The sequence below is a fragment of the Calidris pugnax genome, unplaced genomic scaffold (assembly GCF_001431845.1).
Source record: "Calidris pugnax isolate Ruff unplaced genomic scaffold, ASM143184v1 scaffold49, whole genome shotgun sequence".
NCBI classification, from domain to species: Eukaryota; Metazoa; Chordata; class Aves; order Charadriiformes; family Scolopacidae; genus Calidris; species Calidris pugnax.
Window position 1 is genome coordinate 2,491,506 of NW_015090798.1, and position 17,248 is coordinate 2,508,753.

Here is a 17,248-nt window from a genome sequence, read left to right on the forward strand (position 1 = left end):
GTTAATTGTTTCTTCTACGAAGGCAATCTTCTCTCCTCTCCCCTCCTCGGCACTGCAGCGTACGTATCCTCCTAACGCAGCACTGTGACAGGTGTAGGGCTTCAATGTTGTCAGTTATAATCCTTTATATGTCACACCTTCAATCATGCAATGGGCCATGCATTTTAAACAGAAGTCTGTTTTCTAGTCTGTGGCAACAGAGTGCCAGGACATACACTGTACAACCATATGGGTGTCTCTTTGCAGGACATATGTTGTACATCCTTAGGCACTAAAGCAATTAACAAGCAACTGTAAAGTAAATGTGATCTCCTCTGAAGAGCTCCAGAGCAGCTTTCAGTTTTTAAAACTATATTGCTAATTTATGCCATGAAGAGACTCAGAATGTCAGAGGCAGGTACAGTGTTCATAAATAAAAGCAACATTAAGAGGTAAATACAGGGTTCTTTTCAGAATCAATTACAGTATTTTTCATGTGAGTAGAGCATTATAAAACTAAAGATGTTATGAAAAGTAGTAACATGCAAAGGATAATCCAACATAAGAATATGGAGATACAGTAGCCTAAAAAGACAGTAAAAGCAGAATGCAGTCTTTGTGATCCACAGCATGTGTTACTTGTTGGTCAGTGTTTATACAGAACACCATGGAAGAAAATTATTTTTATTTTGGATTTTCTCCTGCCATTACAAAATCTACTGTTGAACCTGCTATCAGGCACTAAATCCCCCAGCTCAGCATAGGCAAGGCTGTCACCTCTCCATCTGCCCAGCTCCGGTCGGTAGCGGGCTGTTTGGCAGTCGCCTCACAAGCACACAGATGCAAATGGGTCTTCTTGGTAGCTGGTCTAGACCTAAGACCTCACTGGTAGCTGACTCCAAGCCAGTCTCTCTAGTACCTGGCTTGGACCTTCTACTCTCTCCAGTAGCCAACTCTTAGACCCTGTTGTCTGTCTGGTATCTAGTTCAGACTTGTGGTCACTCCAATACCAGGTTCCCAGGGCTCTTATCCTACCCACTGCTGAGTCTGGCTTGGAATTCCCCAGCAGTCACAGACTGAGGTACGTCCCCATGAAAGGCACAGGCACTCCAGCCTCTCCAGTTACGCATGGGCACTGTGACCAGTGGTTCCCATTCCAGGTTCTGGAGCTTAGACCTCCCAACACACACATATGCACATAGGTTAAGCAGTTCCTCACCCAGAAAAATAAAGTTTAAGATAACAGAACAGAGTGCAGTGATCAGGCACAGGGCATAGCATCACAAGCATACTGACCAGCAACCTGTTTGCACATACCTTTTATCCTCTTTTCCCTGTCTTTTTCCATGCTTTTTCCTCCCCAAGCAACCATAATCACTCCCTTTCCCCACCTTTGATCCTTTCTCCAAACATTCCATTGCACATTGTCTGGTACAATCCCAAAATGCCCCTCCCTGCATCCTACGAGTCCCATAGGCAGTAACCCTGCCCCCCAGTCTAAAAGTTCTCTGGAGATTCTTTCCACTGACTCAACCCAATGTGCGTCACCATGGGCTGACCCTCTCCTGGGATGGTCCTGGTGGAGCTGGTGCTTGCTTCTCTGGTTAGGTTATTGGGGTTCCCCCCAGCCCTGCTGCGATGCTTCTGTGCTCCTTCACCTTCCCATCACATAACTTAACATGCTGGCACCGTAGCTATTGACAATTAATGGCACAAAAAAAAAATACCATGCTGGGTTAGACCAACAGAGAGCTTAAAATCACTATTTTGTCTTCATTACTGCCCCGTTTTATTTACTGACAAAAATGTTAAGCGTTGTTCTGTTGAAGGCAAATGCAACCAAACCTTCCTTATGAAACAGATGCGATCTACAGTTAGAGATATGAAGCCAGTAATTTGAAATGTTTTCCAAAATTATGATATTAAATTTTATTGTGGACAATCTTGAAAAATATATGTAAATATGTGAAGAGTTTTCAATCTTGCACGTCCTGGCAACTTTCTGTGACTAACAGTGCTGGCGAATAATTATGTACTATACAAAAATACTTCTCATTGATTTTTAATCTGACAACTTTAACTTCAGTTAAATATGCTATTTTCTTATACTAGAAAAGAAGCTCCCAGTATGCCTTTCTTCCTACTACTCATTATTTTTTCTACTTTATTATAGCCTTTTTACGCACTGCTTTCTATATAGGCAATCTTTTCAACCATTCTTTGGGTACATTTTTCATACTCTTAATCACTACTGTTAGCTTTCTCTGAACCTTTTCTGGCCTACAGTTGGGAAACTTGTGACCAAACGTTCTTATCACATAAACCAACATAGCATCCCACATGCAACTGAGCAGAGAAAAACATATAAAATAAGAAAAGCAACATTTTGCCTTGAGGAAAACCATGGTGTAGAAATCAGATCATTTGAAAGATGACAAATAAGATTCAGCAATTCATATTGCTGCTTGGTGATAAAACTGATATTATTAATTGATTTTCTCTACTTTTTGCATTGATAGAAAATGCCAGTTTTCAGAGCTGTGAAGAGACAAGGAGATGCCTTTCATACCCAAGAGTACAGAAGGTTAATGATGGAAGGATGTGTGAATCTGGTGCTGTTCTTTTATGTGTTTGAAGCTAAAAAGATGAGAACAGACTATTACTCACTAGTTTTTCTTGTTCTGATTCTGAATTTCATTTAAAAAAAAACATTTGTCTTTAGGACTTCTAATTTGTCCTCCTCTGCAACAGAGTATATACAAAGTGGTGAAAGCCAATCCTAATGTTTGCTACAGCTGCAGCGGCACGACATAGCCCAGGACCAGTTTATAACTTCCAGGTAAAAGAACTGTCCTTCTAGAGATACTTTTGTAGCTTGAGAGAGACCTCCTTCATCCTCCTCTGAGCTTTTGCTCCCTGTGCCATCCTTTATGGCACAGAACCCTGATAAGTTTCCACATTTTATTGTCTGTGAGTTTGTAATTATGGAGTCTGAAGGCCCACAGTCAGTAGGTTCACACTTCTAGGTGTACATGTAAACATGTAGCAATCAGAGGAATGGTACTTGGAAATCTAAACCCCCCGCATTAAGAGATTTCCAAGGCCTTGCTTTATAAGCTTCACTTTCTGAAATGTTTATTTTCCTGAACTTTTCAAATGTAGCATAGAAATAACTTTGATTTTAGCTATGTATAATTTATTTTTAATTTCACAACAAAAATGCTTAACTTTCTCTCTATTTTGGGCTGTCTTATACTATTTAAAGAAAAGATTTCTGTGCACAAGGAAAAAATATTTACTCCAAAATTAAAAACATGTTTCCACATGGGTGTTCCAGGGTTCTTGTGGGCTGCCAGTTTTAGAAATATTTTGGCTGAAAATTATGCTGTGGCCTTCATGAGGTTTTGAAATTATTAAAATGTTTTAGCATTTTTCCATGTTTTAGTATTTCTTTTTAGGCATAATTTTTCATTTCATTTTATTTTACTTTATGGCATTAATGTACTCTCTTATAAAGTTTCCATATAAAATAATGATTGAGAGTAAGAAAAATTTACTACTACAGAATTGCTTTATAGGAGATTTCTATACTAGTGAAATGTCTCAAATGCACATGAATTCAAACAACAGCTAGAAATTTAGCTAAGTACTCTGATGAAATAGAATTCCCATGAACAAGAGTTTTACCACCAGCTTCAGTGAGGCCAAGAGTTGACTCTATTGGGAGTTTACATCCCTCTGTGTTACAATCCTGAAATGCTCCCTAGCAGAAAAGAACTACATTTAAGTAAAAGAAATAGAAGCATTTATTCAATGTTGTATAATCTTTATTAAATGAAGAATAAAAGTGACCTTAAGCACTTGCTTACATCATTTGCTTGAAATGGGGAGTATGAAATGTAACTCGAACAGACCAAAAGAGAGTTAAGGACAAGAGCAGTCCATTCACTGTGCCTCCTACAACCACATGACACTTGGTTCAACTCTTTTTTTTCCCTCATACTAGCCAGTTCCTCAGCTGAGCAAAAGGTTATTAAGTTCTTATTTTTTTCTTCTGTCCTTCTAATGTCACTCTTTGCTTATCAGTCATGACACCTGAGGTCCTTTATTCATGAGACTTAATGCCATCCTCATTGTTTTTGAAGCTACACGCAAAAGGGATCATTTATATTTATAAGCAAAAGCAATGATCTATTTTACATTATATACTCTTTCACCTGAAGTCTAATTCTGTACTTCTGTTAGGCAATTTGATGCCCTTTTGCCCTCTCATCTGTGTCCACATTCCTCTGCCAGGACAGCTTGCAAAAGGAGAGGATGAAGAGAGAATGAGGCAGGTCAGTTCTCTGCAGGAATGAGGTTTAGATGGGTACCACGGTCAGTTGAGAAATAGAGTGCTGAAGTTTCTGGAAAATGAAGAGAGCTGCCTGTACATGGAGAAGTGAACACTGACTATACTTTTTATATTACAGGCAGGGATGGTGGTGCCATCCGTCATTCCAAGGTCTTCTTTACGCTGCCATATAAACTTTGCCAGACTCCAGCAACAAACAGAAACTGTGTGGGACTTTTTCACAATTCATTTTTAGGAGCAGTTTTGAAGTTGTTCAGGATTTTGGGTTGTAGCTTTTTTCTATCCCCCCGCCCCTCCCAGGTTGTTTTTTTTTTGTTGTTTTGGGGTTTTTTTGAGGGTTTGTTTTTTTTTTTTGATGGGGGTGTGTGTGAGCAGTAAAGCTCGATCTCTTTTGAAAAACTTTGCCATCCATGATTTGAAGATTTGTCTTGAATTTCACTCTTGGTGGGAGTAGTCCTTGGCAGAGGCAAGCCAAGAATATATATCTTCTTCTGTCTGAATCTGGATGGGAATCAGGCATGATAAATCATTGAAAACTTGCTTTTTTATCCCTCAGACAGCACTGGATTGCTGCAAACCTTGGCCAGTGAGATTCTGAACCTCTAAATGGAAAGTCTCATGCGGGACTGCAACCAAGTACAGACAGTGTGAAGCAGAAGTTGTATGATACTAATGACTAAAATTTCGGGTCATGCGCATCTCAAGTCGGGCATCTAAGATTTAGTGAAAACTTCAGACCTTAATTTCTTTTTGCATATAGAATGGTGCTTAAATAACAGCTTGTCATATAGTTGTTGTAAATATTTATGAAGTGCATCAGATGCCAGGGCGACAAGCAACGTGCGAAAACTCAGGATGAAATTCACCATTTTGTTTTCAGCGTAGGACGTGATTAGTGTACACACAAAACCAACACGGGAGCTGAGAGATGCTGCTGACCACACAATGAACAATAAGGGAAAAGCAAAATCTTATTTATCACCTAAACACCACTTATTTTGCCTACTGAAAGAAGTGGAGCCCTGTGGAGAATGTCTTTGCTTTTATTATCACAATACATATATACCCCAAGGACTGAAGAAACAGAAGCACTGGAGATTTTGCCTATGTTTCGAACAAAAAAATATCTGGGATGATTCAGATACTTCTGATTGCAAGTATGTATTTTTTTTCCAGCTGTTAACCTCTGTACTGGTGATCTATAATTCATGGGTCCCACTGAGTTTTTCTGGGCTGGATAGAATATCAGAGGATTGCATTCAAATTGACTACAAAGTGTTGAATATTCTGTTCTGCCTTCTGCTGGTTACTGACAGGGAATTTGTGTGTTCAGAAAGGCTTCCCTTTAAATCAACACTCCTGTGCAATAATATTGCCCCAATGAGAGACTTTAATAATACAAGAAACCAGCACGTTTAAATACATAAAACCCACAGTAGGATAGAGAAACCACAACAACCCAGCAGGCCCCTGCAACAGCAGCAGTTGCCGTACTGAGAGGAGGATCAAGGTGAAGACTGCCATATAAATTCAGCATTTATTAGCTTGAGGAAATTATTTAGTACGACTGAGGTTGCAAAATGAGAGGGAGAGAAGTGGTAAAATAGAGCTTCCAGGCTGAAATAATCCGGGACTCTTAGTAGTTTTTCAAGTCTGCCTCACTCTTGTTCTAATAAGCTGAGTCCTGATCAAAGGAATTATTTGTTTTGTAGATGTTGAAAGACTGGTTCTGGGGAAGTTGACATTCACAAAAATGGTTAAAAATGGTATTAGGGGAGTAAATACTTTGCAGTGTTTAATTTGCTGTTTATACAGAGTAAAAAATTCCTTGTATTTCATACAACTTTTTTCCTGTTTCAAATGTAGGTGTGAAGTTCCTTTCATTCCTCATCCCTGTGTTAATAGAGAGCTAAACATTTCTCTGATGTAGCAAAGAAGTATGCTGCACTGATGCCATGGACAACGTGAACTCCTTTCCAAACAAACTGTTTGGTTAAGCTGTACTTTTGATTAAGATGTAAGCTTTTGGTTGGGCTCTCTTTATACACTTCTCCAGAGAAATCTGAAGTATTTCTTTCCAAGTTGTTAAACTCCTGGTTTGCACTTTACATGAAGTTATGTTCATATTTGTTAGAAATACAATTGTTGAATGCTTATAATTCTGTGAATGTTAGCAGGAAATCCAAAAGAGGAGCCTCTTACTCAGAACTGAATTAGTATTCTGCTTTAGTATCAGGCCCACTGGGCTGGTGGAAGTGATATATTTCAGATGAGACACATTGTTTTGCATAACTGAATTCTGGTGAATAGTACCCATGTTATCAGGACACTAGAGTATTTCAAATGATGAGTGAAATTATTCCATGATTTCTAATCCTAATGAGATGAATCAGACTTGTCTATATTTTCAGTAAAAGGGGTAGAGTCTCTGTAGGTTCTAAACCTATGTTTAGAGCTATACAAGTATCAGTCTTTGAAACACTGAAAAAGACCGTGCATTTTCACCAAAACACTGTAAAAAAAAAGTTGCAATTTCAAGTAGATGAAATAGTCTTCATTTTCTCATCCCAAATTTTGAAAACTACATGTAATCCACTTTTAAAATTAAATATTCTTTACTACACCCGCAAATTACCCTTAGAAGTAAGTTAACGTACGGAAATAGCCTGATAATCTTGTTCAGCCAAGGAGCATAAGAATTTTTTTCCAATGACCTTTTCCAGTGTATCTTTGCATCTTATCTGCTTTTTTCTTCACAGGGAACTGTGGTTCCATAGTTATTCTTTTCCTTATATCCTAAATTCCTACGTGTACTTAAATGTCTAGTTTCATACCTGTGTTAACCTTTTCTCCGTGATCAAACTTGTATAAGCATAGACAATGTGATCTTTTCCAAGAATATCTAGAATTTATTCAGTTTCACCTCACTCAGTGAAACCCCACTCCTTTCTCTGATCATTATTTTTATTGATATAAATATTTTGCTCTTAGTTGGGAATTATAAAACATATTAAAGTCTGATGTCTCTGCTTTCGTCTGATATTTTTTCAGGTGCTTATTCATAAGTTTGGATGTGAAACCATTGTCCTCGCTCATTCTTACATCCTTAGAATACAGATCAAAATTAAGCTGTTCGCTTAAAGCAACTTCAAGACTCCTTCTCTTTAATGAAACAGAGTTTTTGCATTAACCAGGTTCACAAACTAGTTTCCTGAATATATCAAATGATCCGATGGAGTTGTTTTCGTTTCTCTGCATTTAAGTTTAAAAGAATCGATCATTCAATCTAATGTTGTACTTGATGACCCTCCTTTCTAGAAATATTGCATAAAATAGCAAAAAAAAATCTAAACCAGTAGAATTACTGCTTTGTGGTTCAGGAATTGTTTGGCAATTAAATTTGTTGTCTATTGTCTTCAGGAATATCTGGTTCTTCTCAATACTAGTGGAAAACTATACTAGAAGCACACAGTTCTCAGTAGCAATCTTTCTCATAATGCTGAAGATCTTTATCCATTTCTAACTTCCACCCTAGGTGACTGTAACAAGCTCCTACCATTAACATAGCAAAATCTTCCTTCTTTACATACTTATCCCAGGTATTTTCCAAAGTTTCTGCTTACAGATGGCTCAGGGAACTGGAGGCTGAATTTATGTGGCTAATCAATTTTAAGTTCAGTGACTATACCAAAACTGGGGAAGATATTTCAATAAAAATTTGGGTCAGTGTGAGGATTTTGCCTTCCTTGCTTTGCTTTTTTTTTCTTTTTTTTCTTTTTTTTTCTTTTGAAAAAAATAAACAGCAATCAGACAGCCAATCATCATTTCAAATGGAAAATCAAAATATTTAGGTTTGAGCATGTCAAAATAAAATTTGCAATGAAAATAAAGTATCACTTGTTATTTCAGTCAACGTTGCTTATAAAATCATCTTGAATTCCCAAATACCATTTGTTGATCAGAAACTGCATTTTTCAGTGGGAGAACTGTTCATCTGAAAAAACGCCCTTGTCTCTTTTCATCTTCACACCACTTTGTTTTCTTAGAACTAGCTTCACAATTCTTGCTACAGCTGTGGAAAAATGTTGATATGCAATATGGACAGCTTAAATATCTTTCATTATGTATTATTCTAAAGGTATGCAGCGGAACTTGTACTCCATACTCTTAACATATGCTGTTAGCAACAGAGATTTGGATAGTGAAAAATTTTACAATCCAGACATACAGATCATAATTTCTCTTCTTTCCATTGGGGAATGGTGGTATCTGCCTTTCTTCTCCCCCATAGTCTTTGTTTTCTATCTGGCAGGTACAATGGAGAGGGAACAGTAGAAAAAAAAAAAAGGCCTTGATCCTTTCTCTTATATTCACACAATTTTTTTCCATACAGCTGAATGCCAGATACAGTTCCTCTTCTTGAGCATCTTACTGTCCTTTGCTGGACATTTGAGTTTGCTTCATTCCTCGAATATGAGCTGTTCAATAAGCCAAGATGCAAGTGTTAAAGGGCATGGATTCTTAATGTTACCTGTTCTAAAATAAATATTTGCAGCTCACCCTCTTGCTATGTTTAGGGAATCTCTTCCTTTCCAGAACCCTTTCCTAGTGGAACTGCTTCCACAATAAATTCTTCCCCGTTGCTTTTGTGTTGTGTTTTCAGACAATAGAGCAAAGTGTCAGGTACACAAAACCAACGGGAGGGTAAGAGGCAAAAATATTTTGGTGAAAACACTGAGTTACCAACATGACTGGAAGGAATATATTTCATGTTCCTATTAAACCATTGTTCTTCAAAGGTTGTGGCTAATGCGTCAAAATTTGTTATGAATAGAATATACCCAGCTGAAAATATCTACCAGCTTTTATTTCTCAAGAAAATGTCTTTTGAGTAAGTTATCTACAGAGAGAAAGCACTGCCTTTCAGGAAAAATATGTTCTCACATACTCATTTTTAAGCAATAAGTGGAAAACAAAGATTCAGCAATGTTCTCTCTAGGACCGATACAGTTTCAATCCTAATCAGATAGAATTGAAATACATTATTCTATGTGGTAATAAAGAAACAAAAATATAGAACACATGTATAATAAAATTAGTATGTGTTAGAAACTTTTTGTATGCTTAGATAAAAGCAATTTATAACATTTTTTTCTCTCAGGAAAGCTGCCAGAAAAGTTTGAGAGATCTCAGCACTCAAAGTATCCTTATCAACTCAGACACTTTATAAGCAATATCTCCTTCCTTTCTCAAAAAGAACCTATCCCCAAACCCAATCTTCTCTCTTCTCACAAGAAAAATACTGTACAAACCACAAACAAATACAGAAATGTAGAAATGTCCAGTGCATGTTGTGTTATGGCAAGTGGCAAGACCAGTGGGTAGAGTTACTTAGTTTTTTCAACTGAAATATCTACTGGAAGATTTCAAAACAGATTTTTTTTATTATTTTTTTTTTTAAGAGTGGAATCTTCAGAGAGAGGACTCAGAGGACAGAATGCATTGCAGCTCTGATTTCCTTGGTATGGCCAACAGAAGGGTTAACAGTGAACTCACCTCATTTTCTATTTTCCCTCACAGAGAGGCAAAAGGGAATGACACAAAGATCACCCATGCTTGTTTACAATATTATTTTTTTTAAAGAGAACCAGCCATCTCAATTTAAAATTGCAGAAAAAAGTACCCTTTGCACTATCATCAAATTTCATTTAATATGGACCCTGAAAGGGAAGGAAAGACTATATAGAATCTAAAAGCTATTGTTTTCTAAGTCTTCAGCGATATTAACAACCATGAGGTGAACCTGGAGAAATCCTTTCCAATTCATTGGGACAGATACGTTTCTACAGAAACCTGAAGAGAAGCTGAGAAAGACTTGGAAAGGTCATTATGAAAAGATTTGAAAAATCAGTTGCAGCTTATTCCCTTGTGCCAGGAATAAGTGTTCTACCTCTGCTGCCAGATGACAGTGAAAACAAGTTGTGAGCTGCATTGATGGAATAGGTAACAGTTAATCCGAAGAAATAATGCCATTTTATCCTCAGATTCAGTTACAACAGAGGAAGCCTGACAAAATGAAAGTTGCGAGGAAGGGTATATTGTCTGTTTATAACTACATCAGGGTGGCAATCCCCAGGGAAGGAAAATAATGATTTAATTTAAAGGCCAGACATTAACACTGAAACAAATGAGTATAAAGTAGCATGACTATGCTTGCTGTGAAAAATTAGCTTTCTGTTTGCAAATAGCCAAAATGAAGCCGAAACCAAATTGTTTAAAGATTGAGATTTCCTGGTTACTTTTGATGGTAAGAGACTAGATCCTCCACCCTGCAAGGATATGATTAGCTTAGCACAAATTATCAGCCTTGATGCAGAAATATCAGCTTCAGTGGTCTGTCTCATGCAAAATGTCAGACTCGATAATTTGAATAATCCCTTTTACACTAAAGTGTAATGAATTCCTAAAAATTCGCACACACTGAATTGGGAGTTCGGATTCTCAAATACAAATTGCTCATAAATCACAAAATCATTTTTTTAGTTGAAACGATAAAGTTCTCAAACGGCACAAGGTAGATGAGGTCCCTTGTGCCATCCCATGCAAGATAAGTAATATAGTGTGTTCATTTAGTTGAAATGATAAAGTTCTCAAACGACACGAGGTAGATGAGGTCGCTTGTGCCATCCCATGCAAGATAAGTAATATAGTGTGTTCATTAATCTATGTCATAGGAGTATTGAACATAAAACAACTATCAGATTTTCTGCATTTGATAGGACCTGAGAGGTCACTGGTAAGGGTTAAAGACTGTGCTAGCACAAATTATGAGACTTTTACTGGTAGGTGAAGATACACCATAATAAATACTGACTATAAAACACTTCGGTCTGGTTTTCAGGTAAATAATGAAATGAATTGATTTATCTTTTGCATAAAACTTGGGGAAAAGATTGGCAATGTTAGACCAGTTTATTGTGTGTTGGTTTTCTCTGCTGAAGCACTTCTTGCATTCTCCCTTTGAGTTTCAGCATCCCAATTGTTTATTCTTTGGAAATTCATCTTCTTAATACAGATTAGGTGGATTTATCAACGTAGTGTTGTCACATGGCTATTGCTGGTTGGGGAGACTTTCATATAGCTCCTTAATTTACCAGGAAGCATAAACAGAATTTAGCCTAGCTATTTTGAAATAATCCCATGTTGCAGTATGAAATTTAAGCATAAGTGCAGCATATAAAACCTGAATAAAGTAACGTGCATTTTCTAGGTCCTGTGATACCACTGTGTTCACCCAGCTCCAACACTTCCATTTCCTACCTCCTCAGATTTTTCTATACCTAGTCATGAGGTATTATAAATATTTTTCATAAAGGTGCAAATTCTAATGAGAATCCTGCTACACAACAGATCTCCACGGAGTACTTTAAGTGCTACTTATTTGAATAACTGGAATAAATCCACTCTACTCCATTAGAACAATAATGGAGTGATTCAAGGTTTTCATTTTCAGCTCCTAAAAACCAGGAAAATTTTCAAATAAATTTCCAGTCATACTTTATGGTAAAACCTTGTGAGGCTCCAGATAGCTCCACAGGAGCCTAAAGGTTTTACATGTGTGAAATCCGTGACCTTAAAAATTTGATAGTGTCCCTTTGATATTGGATAAACCTCAGGTCACTCAGCTTTAGATTAAGGATACATTTCTGAAATATTTACTACCAGTTGTAATGTTTATGATGGGTGTTGTTTCAGAGAAGTCAAGAAGTTTGATCCTTAGCTCCCTTGGAGAAGTTGTACAAACACAGACATGGTCCTATACCCCCTTCCTGCCAGCTAGCCTTTGCTTTAATCTTGTATTGAATTTGGAGGCATTTCAGACTTGTTCAAAACCTGGCTAGCTATCAACTAGAGAAGATAGCTAGCAACTAAATAAAATCTTCATTGAGCTGAAATATTGTGTGGGTACACTCACAATTTCCAAGTTGCTCTTTAGGTTGTGGTCCACTGTGAAATATCAAAACAGTTAAAGCTCAGAAAATACAGGCTAGGATTATTCCCATGGGACTGTCACAAGGAGTAAATGTTCAGAAGGATTACAAGCAGAATACTATTTAAATAATATTTAACTATATTTTCCAGTAGGTTGCACCTATCCTACTGTATCTGTGTTGCAACAGACTTTTAAAGAAAAGTAATTTTCTTTCATGCTTATTCAGCAATGCAATACATGGTTTCCCTATTCTTCTCTTGCATGTTCATGCTTTTTGTTCTCACTGTATGTACCTGTTTTTCTCCAGCTTTCTTTTTCTTTTTTCACACTTTTTTTTTTTTTTTTTTTATTTCCCCATCACTCTTTTACCATGTATCATGTATACGATGCTAGCTGGTTGCTCAGGTTCTCCTCGTGACTTCTTTTGCACTGATCATGGCACAAACTTCTTCCTCTGTTGGGATTTGAATGCTGGCATCATCTCTGCGTTGCTTGTTCCACACGATCTCTGCTCACTTACAGGGAGATAGCCAAGGAACTTCACATTAGCTTGATGGACAAAAGGACTTAGTTGCCAGTTTTTAAAAAAATGTATTATTTCCCTCTACCTTTCATACATCATGTCAACTTAAAAAGGAAAAGCCAGGGATTCATGGTCATATTTTTGTTGTACTGCTTTACTTCCAAGCATAGTTCTGACTGGAATTGCTGGGTGATCCTGAATTATAAGAGAAGGCTCTGAGGAGACCTTATAATGGCCTTCCAGTACCTGAAGGGGGCAAGAGAAGGCTCTGGGGAGACCTTATAATGGCCTTTCAGTACCTGAAGGGGGTCTACAGGAGAGATGGGGAGGGATTCTATATCAGGCAGTGTAGTGATAGGACAATGGGTAATGGTTTTACAGGGGTAAGAGTTTTAAATTGAAAGAGAGGAGATTTAAATTAGATACCAGAAATAAATTCTTTCCTGTGAGGGTGGTGAGACACTGGAACAGGTTGCCCAGAGAAGCTGTAGATGCCCCATCCCTGGAGGGGTTCAAGGCCAGGCTGGATGGGGCTTTGAGCAACCTGGTCTGGTGGGAGGTGTCCCTGCCCATGGCAGGGGGTTGGAACTCGATGATCTTTAAGGTGCCTTCCAACTGTCACTGTTCTATGATTCTATAAACATGTGACAATAAATAGTAAGCAACTAATACACATAGCCAGTTGTCCTCTTGAAAATGAATATTACTGCTAGAAGGCTTCTTATTTAATAGCCCATGGAAAATCATAGCTAAAAAGAATGTGAAAGGCCAAATAGCTAATGTCCCTTCTCAGACACTACAGTGTTAGCACATCTGGATAATCCCTATCTAACATGTGTTTAATCTGTTTTATAATTTCCAGTAAAAATTTGGCTTGAGGGGGACCTATCTAACATGGGTTTAATCTGTTTTAAAATTTCCAGTAAAAATTTGGCTTGAGGGGGATGAAGCAAAGACCATTATCGCCTTTTGGGTTTCACAGCCATCTTCACTATAAATTTTTCTGATTCATAAACTTTCCTTCCCAAAAATGAAACCCTTTACTGGTTGTGAATATTAACTGACCACCCTGCTGCTTACAAACACGTTTTAATTTTGGGAAGTATTATTATGTCTCTCCTTTTTCTGAGTGTTGTTTTTGTTGGGGGTTTTTGCGAGGGGTGCGTGTGTGCGTGTTTGTTTGTTTTTAAACCAGGTAAGTGCACTTTTTTCAAACTTTTTTCATATTTGATGTTTGTTAAAACTTTTATTTTTAGTTTTGTCCTCTGGAGTGTCTCTGTTTTATTTACAGCGTATTTTAGGAATGGTGTCCAAAATGGAACATTTTATTCTACCCATAAAAGCTGACAAAAGCTTTTATGAAGCTTTAGGACTTGGTAAGCATTTAAGAATGTTTACCTCCCTTATGTAATATATACCTCATCAGAATGATGTTTGCCTTTTGTAATGGAATCTCCCTTGTCATAAATTTAAGATGATACGTTTTTGTCTCCACGTCCTTCTCTGGAGTGCTGCTGCCCTGCTAGTCATTTTGTATTTATGCATTGGAATTTCTTTTTTGAATACAATGTTATGGTCATGTCTTCCTTAAGATTTACCAATTTCATGTATTTTCTCCAGTTTTTCAATATAATTTTGAATTGTGGTTCTACCTTGTAATCTCCTTACACGCCTCCCATTCTGGTATCATCTGTTAATAGTTATACATAATTTCCATCATTAATGGAATCATTCAGTGGCATAATGGTCTTAACAGCTTTTTAAAAGACTCTGCTTTCTATACACTCCCAGACTGACCATCAACCATACTCTGAATATAGGGCTCGAGGTTTTTTATTCAGTTAAGTGTCCACGTTCCAGCAATTAGATTTTGTCTGCATTTAAGTAGATTGCTTAGAAGAATGTTAATGTGCATGGTGGCAAACGACCCGCTAATACCACCATCTATCATGCTTTTCCCTCACCCACAAAGTTAGTTGCCTTGTCAAAGAGGGAAACTAGATTAGTTTATACTATTTATTCTTGATAAATGGCCTCTATTGGCCATTTTCCTATCACCTTACTGACCTTCAGTTATTTACAAATTGGTGAATCATTTGGTTTAGTATCTTTTAGTCATACTGTCCTTATAAAGCTAGAGTGATGCTCATAGAGCTGGTGTTCACCAAGCTCACTCAGATATATCTACACAGCACGGAGCTTTGTGCTCAGCCGTAGTCTCTGTTACCAACCTCAGCTGAGAATAGCAGCTTTTTCTATTTTGAAGTTCTGGATCCTGTTCTGAAGATGTTACCTACCATTACTGACTTTGATCTCCTTATGCTAATGGTTCTGATCTTCTTATCTTTTTGAGTATCCCTTTAGACTATCCTCCAAAGGGTGGAATGTTGTACGCTGAAATCTGGAGAACAGGAAACTGCTGCTGTCGGTATTTTCTGAAATGGCCGTAAGAAAATTTTTGCTTTTCCACTGATGAATGTTTCGAATTGCTTTTCTTTTAACCTATCTTGCTGTGGTATTTTGTTCCCCAGCGTCTTCCTCTGTGGGAAAATATTTTCCCTTATAACTTTGGAAGTGGCCTAGAATTCATTTTGCAGGGAACTGAGGAAGCCACAGGGCACTCCGCGGGGCAAGGTCCGTACCCCAGCAGTGATACTGGAGCGTGTCTGACAGAAGGCCTCATCCTTGGACAATTTCAGGCATTGGGAGTTCTCCCATTAAAGAGTTTGGATCACAAACAGAGAGTTTCAATGTGCTGGCAGGCAAGACGCTCAGGAAAATCGATCTGAATGAATGAAAGGTATGCTTCAAAGGTGAGTATGTTAAAAATCAATGAACCCCCCAAATAGGAATAAAAATTGATCTTGCCTTGTACTTAGTATACTTGTCTTTGAAAACAATGTATATTAAATGAAGACCCGTTTAGATTTTGAACCAGCTCTGCACAGAGATGTGTAGAACATTTAGCACTTTAAGAATGGATTCAGATTTTCTGAGAATTACTATATAAAAAAGATTTATTATTTCTTCTCTTTCTGTCTTCTGCAGTGCTAGGCAAATTGCTGGTACTTGAAACAAATAATGAAAAATACCGAATGGCTAACATTTGTATTTTCTGGTTTTTCTCTGCCTGGAGTTATAAGATAAAGGATTTTAGTAGAGGCATGAAAGCAATATGTTACATTATGTTCTTTTTCTTCTTTCCTGTTGCTTACTAGAAAGTTGCAAAATCCTTTCTAAATCCTTTGTAAAGACCTAAACCAATCAAACGGGAGAAAAGAGAGGAAAGCATTTATACGTAGAAGCTGATGTTTTCCACTTACAGTCACTGAATTCTCCGCCTCTCTGTATCTCTGTATTTCTGCAAGACCCAAGATGCCATTATCAGCATTTCAAAACAGTGCAACGATCCAATTTTCTGGATGTTGTTTAAACAAATGGATCAAAAAAACGAAACAGTTTTTCGTAGGTAACGGACATTTTTAGCAGTTTTCATTTGGGCTGAATTTCTACAGGAAGGGAAGTCGGGAGAAACTTTGCTGGCTTCCACTTCAGCAGATTAACTGGGATCTAGAATAGGGTTTCTGAGAAGAGAATTTGTCCTCTTGGTAACGGGCAAAAAGAGGCAGTAAGCCTCTTGTGGGGATTGTGCAGCGGAGACCCCAGGGATGAGGAGACTCAGCTGGACCCAGCCATATGGAAGAAACTAGGGACTCCCTTGAGCGTTTACAAACTACACCTTGCTGAAGGCTTAGTCATCACTGCTGGGGGTTGCCAGCTACGAAAGACAAATCACTTTCACCTATTACTGGGGTCTCAAGAGCTGTTATAAATTGCACAGAACGGAATTCACAGGCAAAGAAAACTAACACCAGTTAGAATTTATTTAAGAGCCTGATGCACTTAGTATTTTCCTAAGAACACTGAAGACGCGCTGACAATAAACAACACTTCAGGAAAATTTATTTCAGGAACACTGTGCGTATTTAGAATGCAATTTTTTGAAATGGAAGGTGTTTTGTTAACGTGTTAGTGTTGCTACTCGACGATATTTTAAAGTATGGAATAACACTTGCCATTTTATGTTTGGGTTTTTTTTTTTACAGGATTTATGAGAGGTTCTGGTGGGTTTCAGAGCAAAACTGCAACGGAAGAAACAATCCTCGTCCTCCCTCGGTAGCGATGGCTGCAGAAAACAGAAGAGAAGCCCCTCGGTGAGAAGCCCGAGATATTTGCAAGTGCGGGGGGCGGTGGGGGGGGAGGTTTCAGCCCCCCCTCCCTCTCCGGGCAGAACACACGCAGGACCCCGGTCCCGCTCCCTCCATCTCCCTTCTTGCGGGGGGCTTGACACCCCACGGCTGCGTGGGAAACTCCGCGCAACAACTCCGCGCTCCCCGCG

The 17,248-nt window shown here is 38.0% G+C and overlaps 1 protein-coding gene across 1 annotated transcript in view; it reads left to right on the top strand.

Moving 5' to 3' along the window:
• SLIT2 (slit guidance ligand 2) overlaps positions 1 to 17,248 on the top strand; it is a 454,506-nt gene that overhangs the window by 159,005 nt on the left and 278,253 nt on the right. The window contains exon 3 of the mRNA XM_014937040.1: positions 16,956 to 17,063. Coding sequence (XP_014792526.1) covers positions 16,956 to 17,063 — 108 coding nt within the window. The remainder of the gene's footprint in view (positions 1 to 16,955; positions 17,064 to 17,248) is intronic.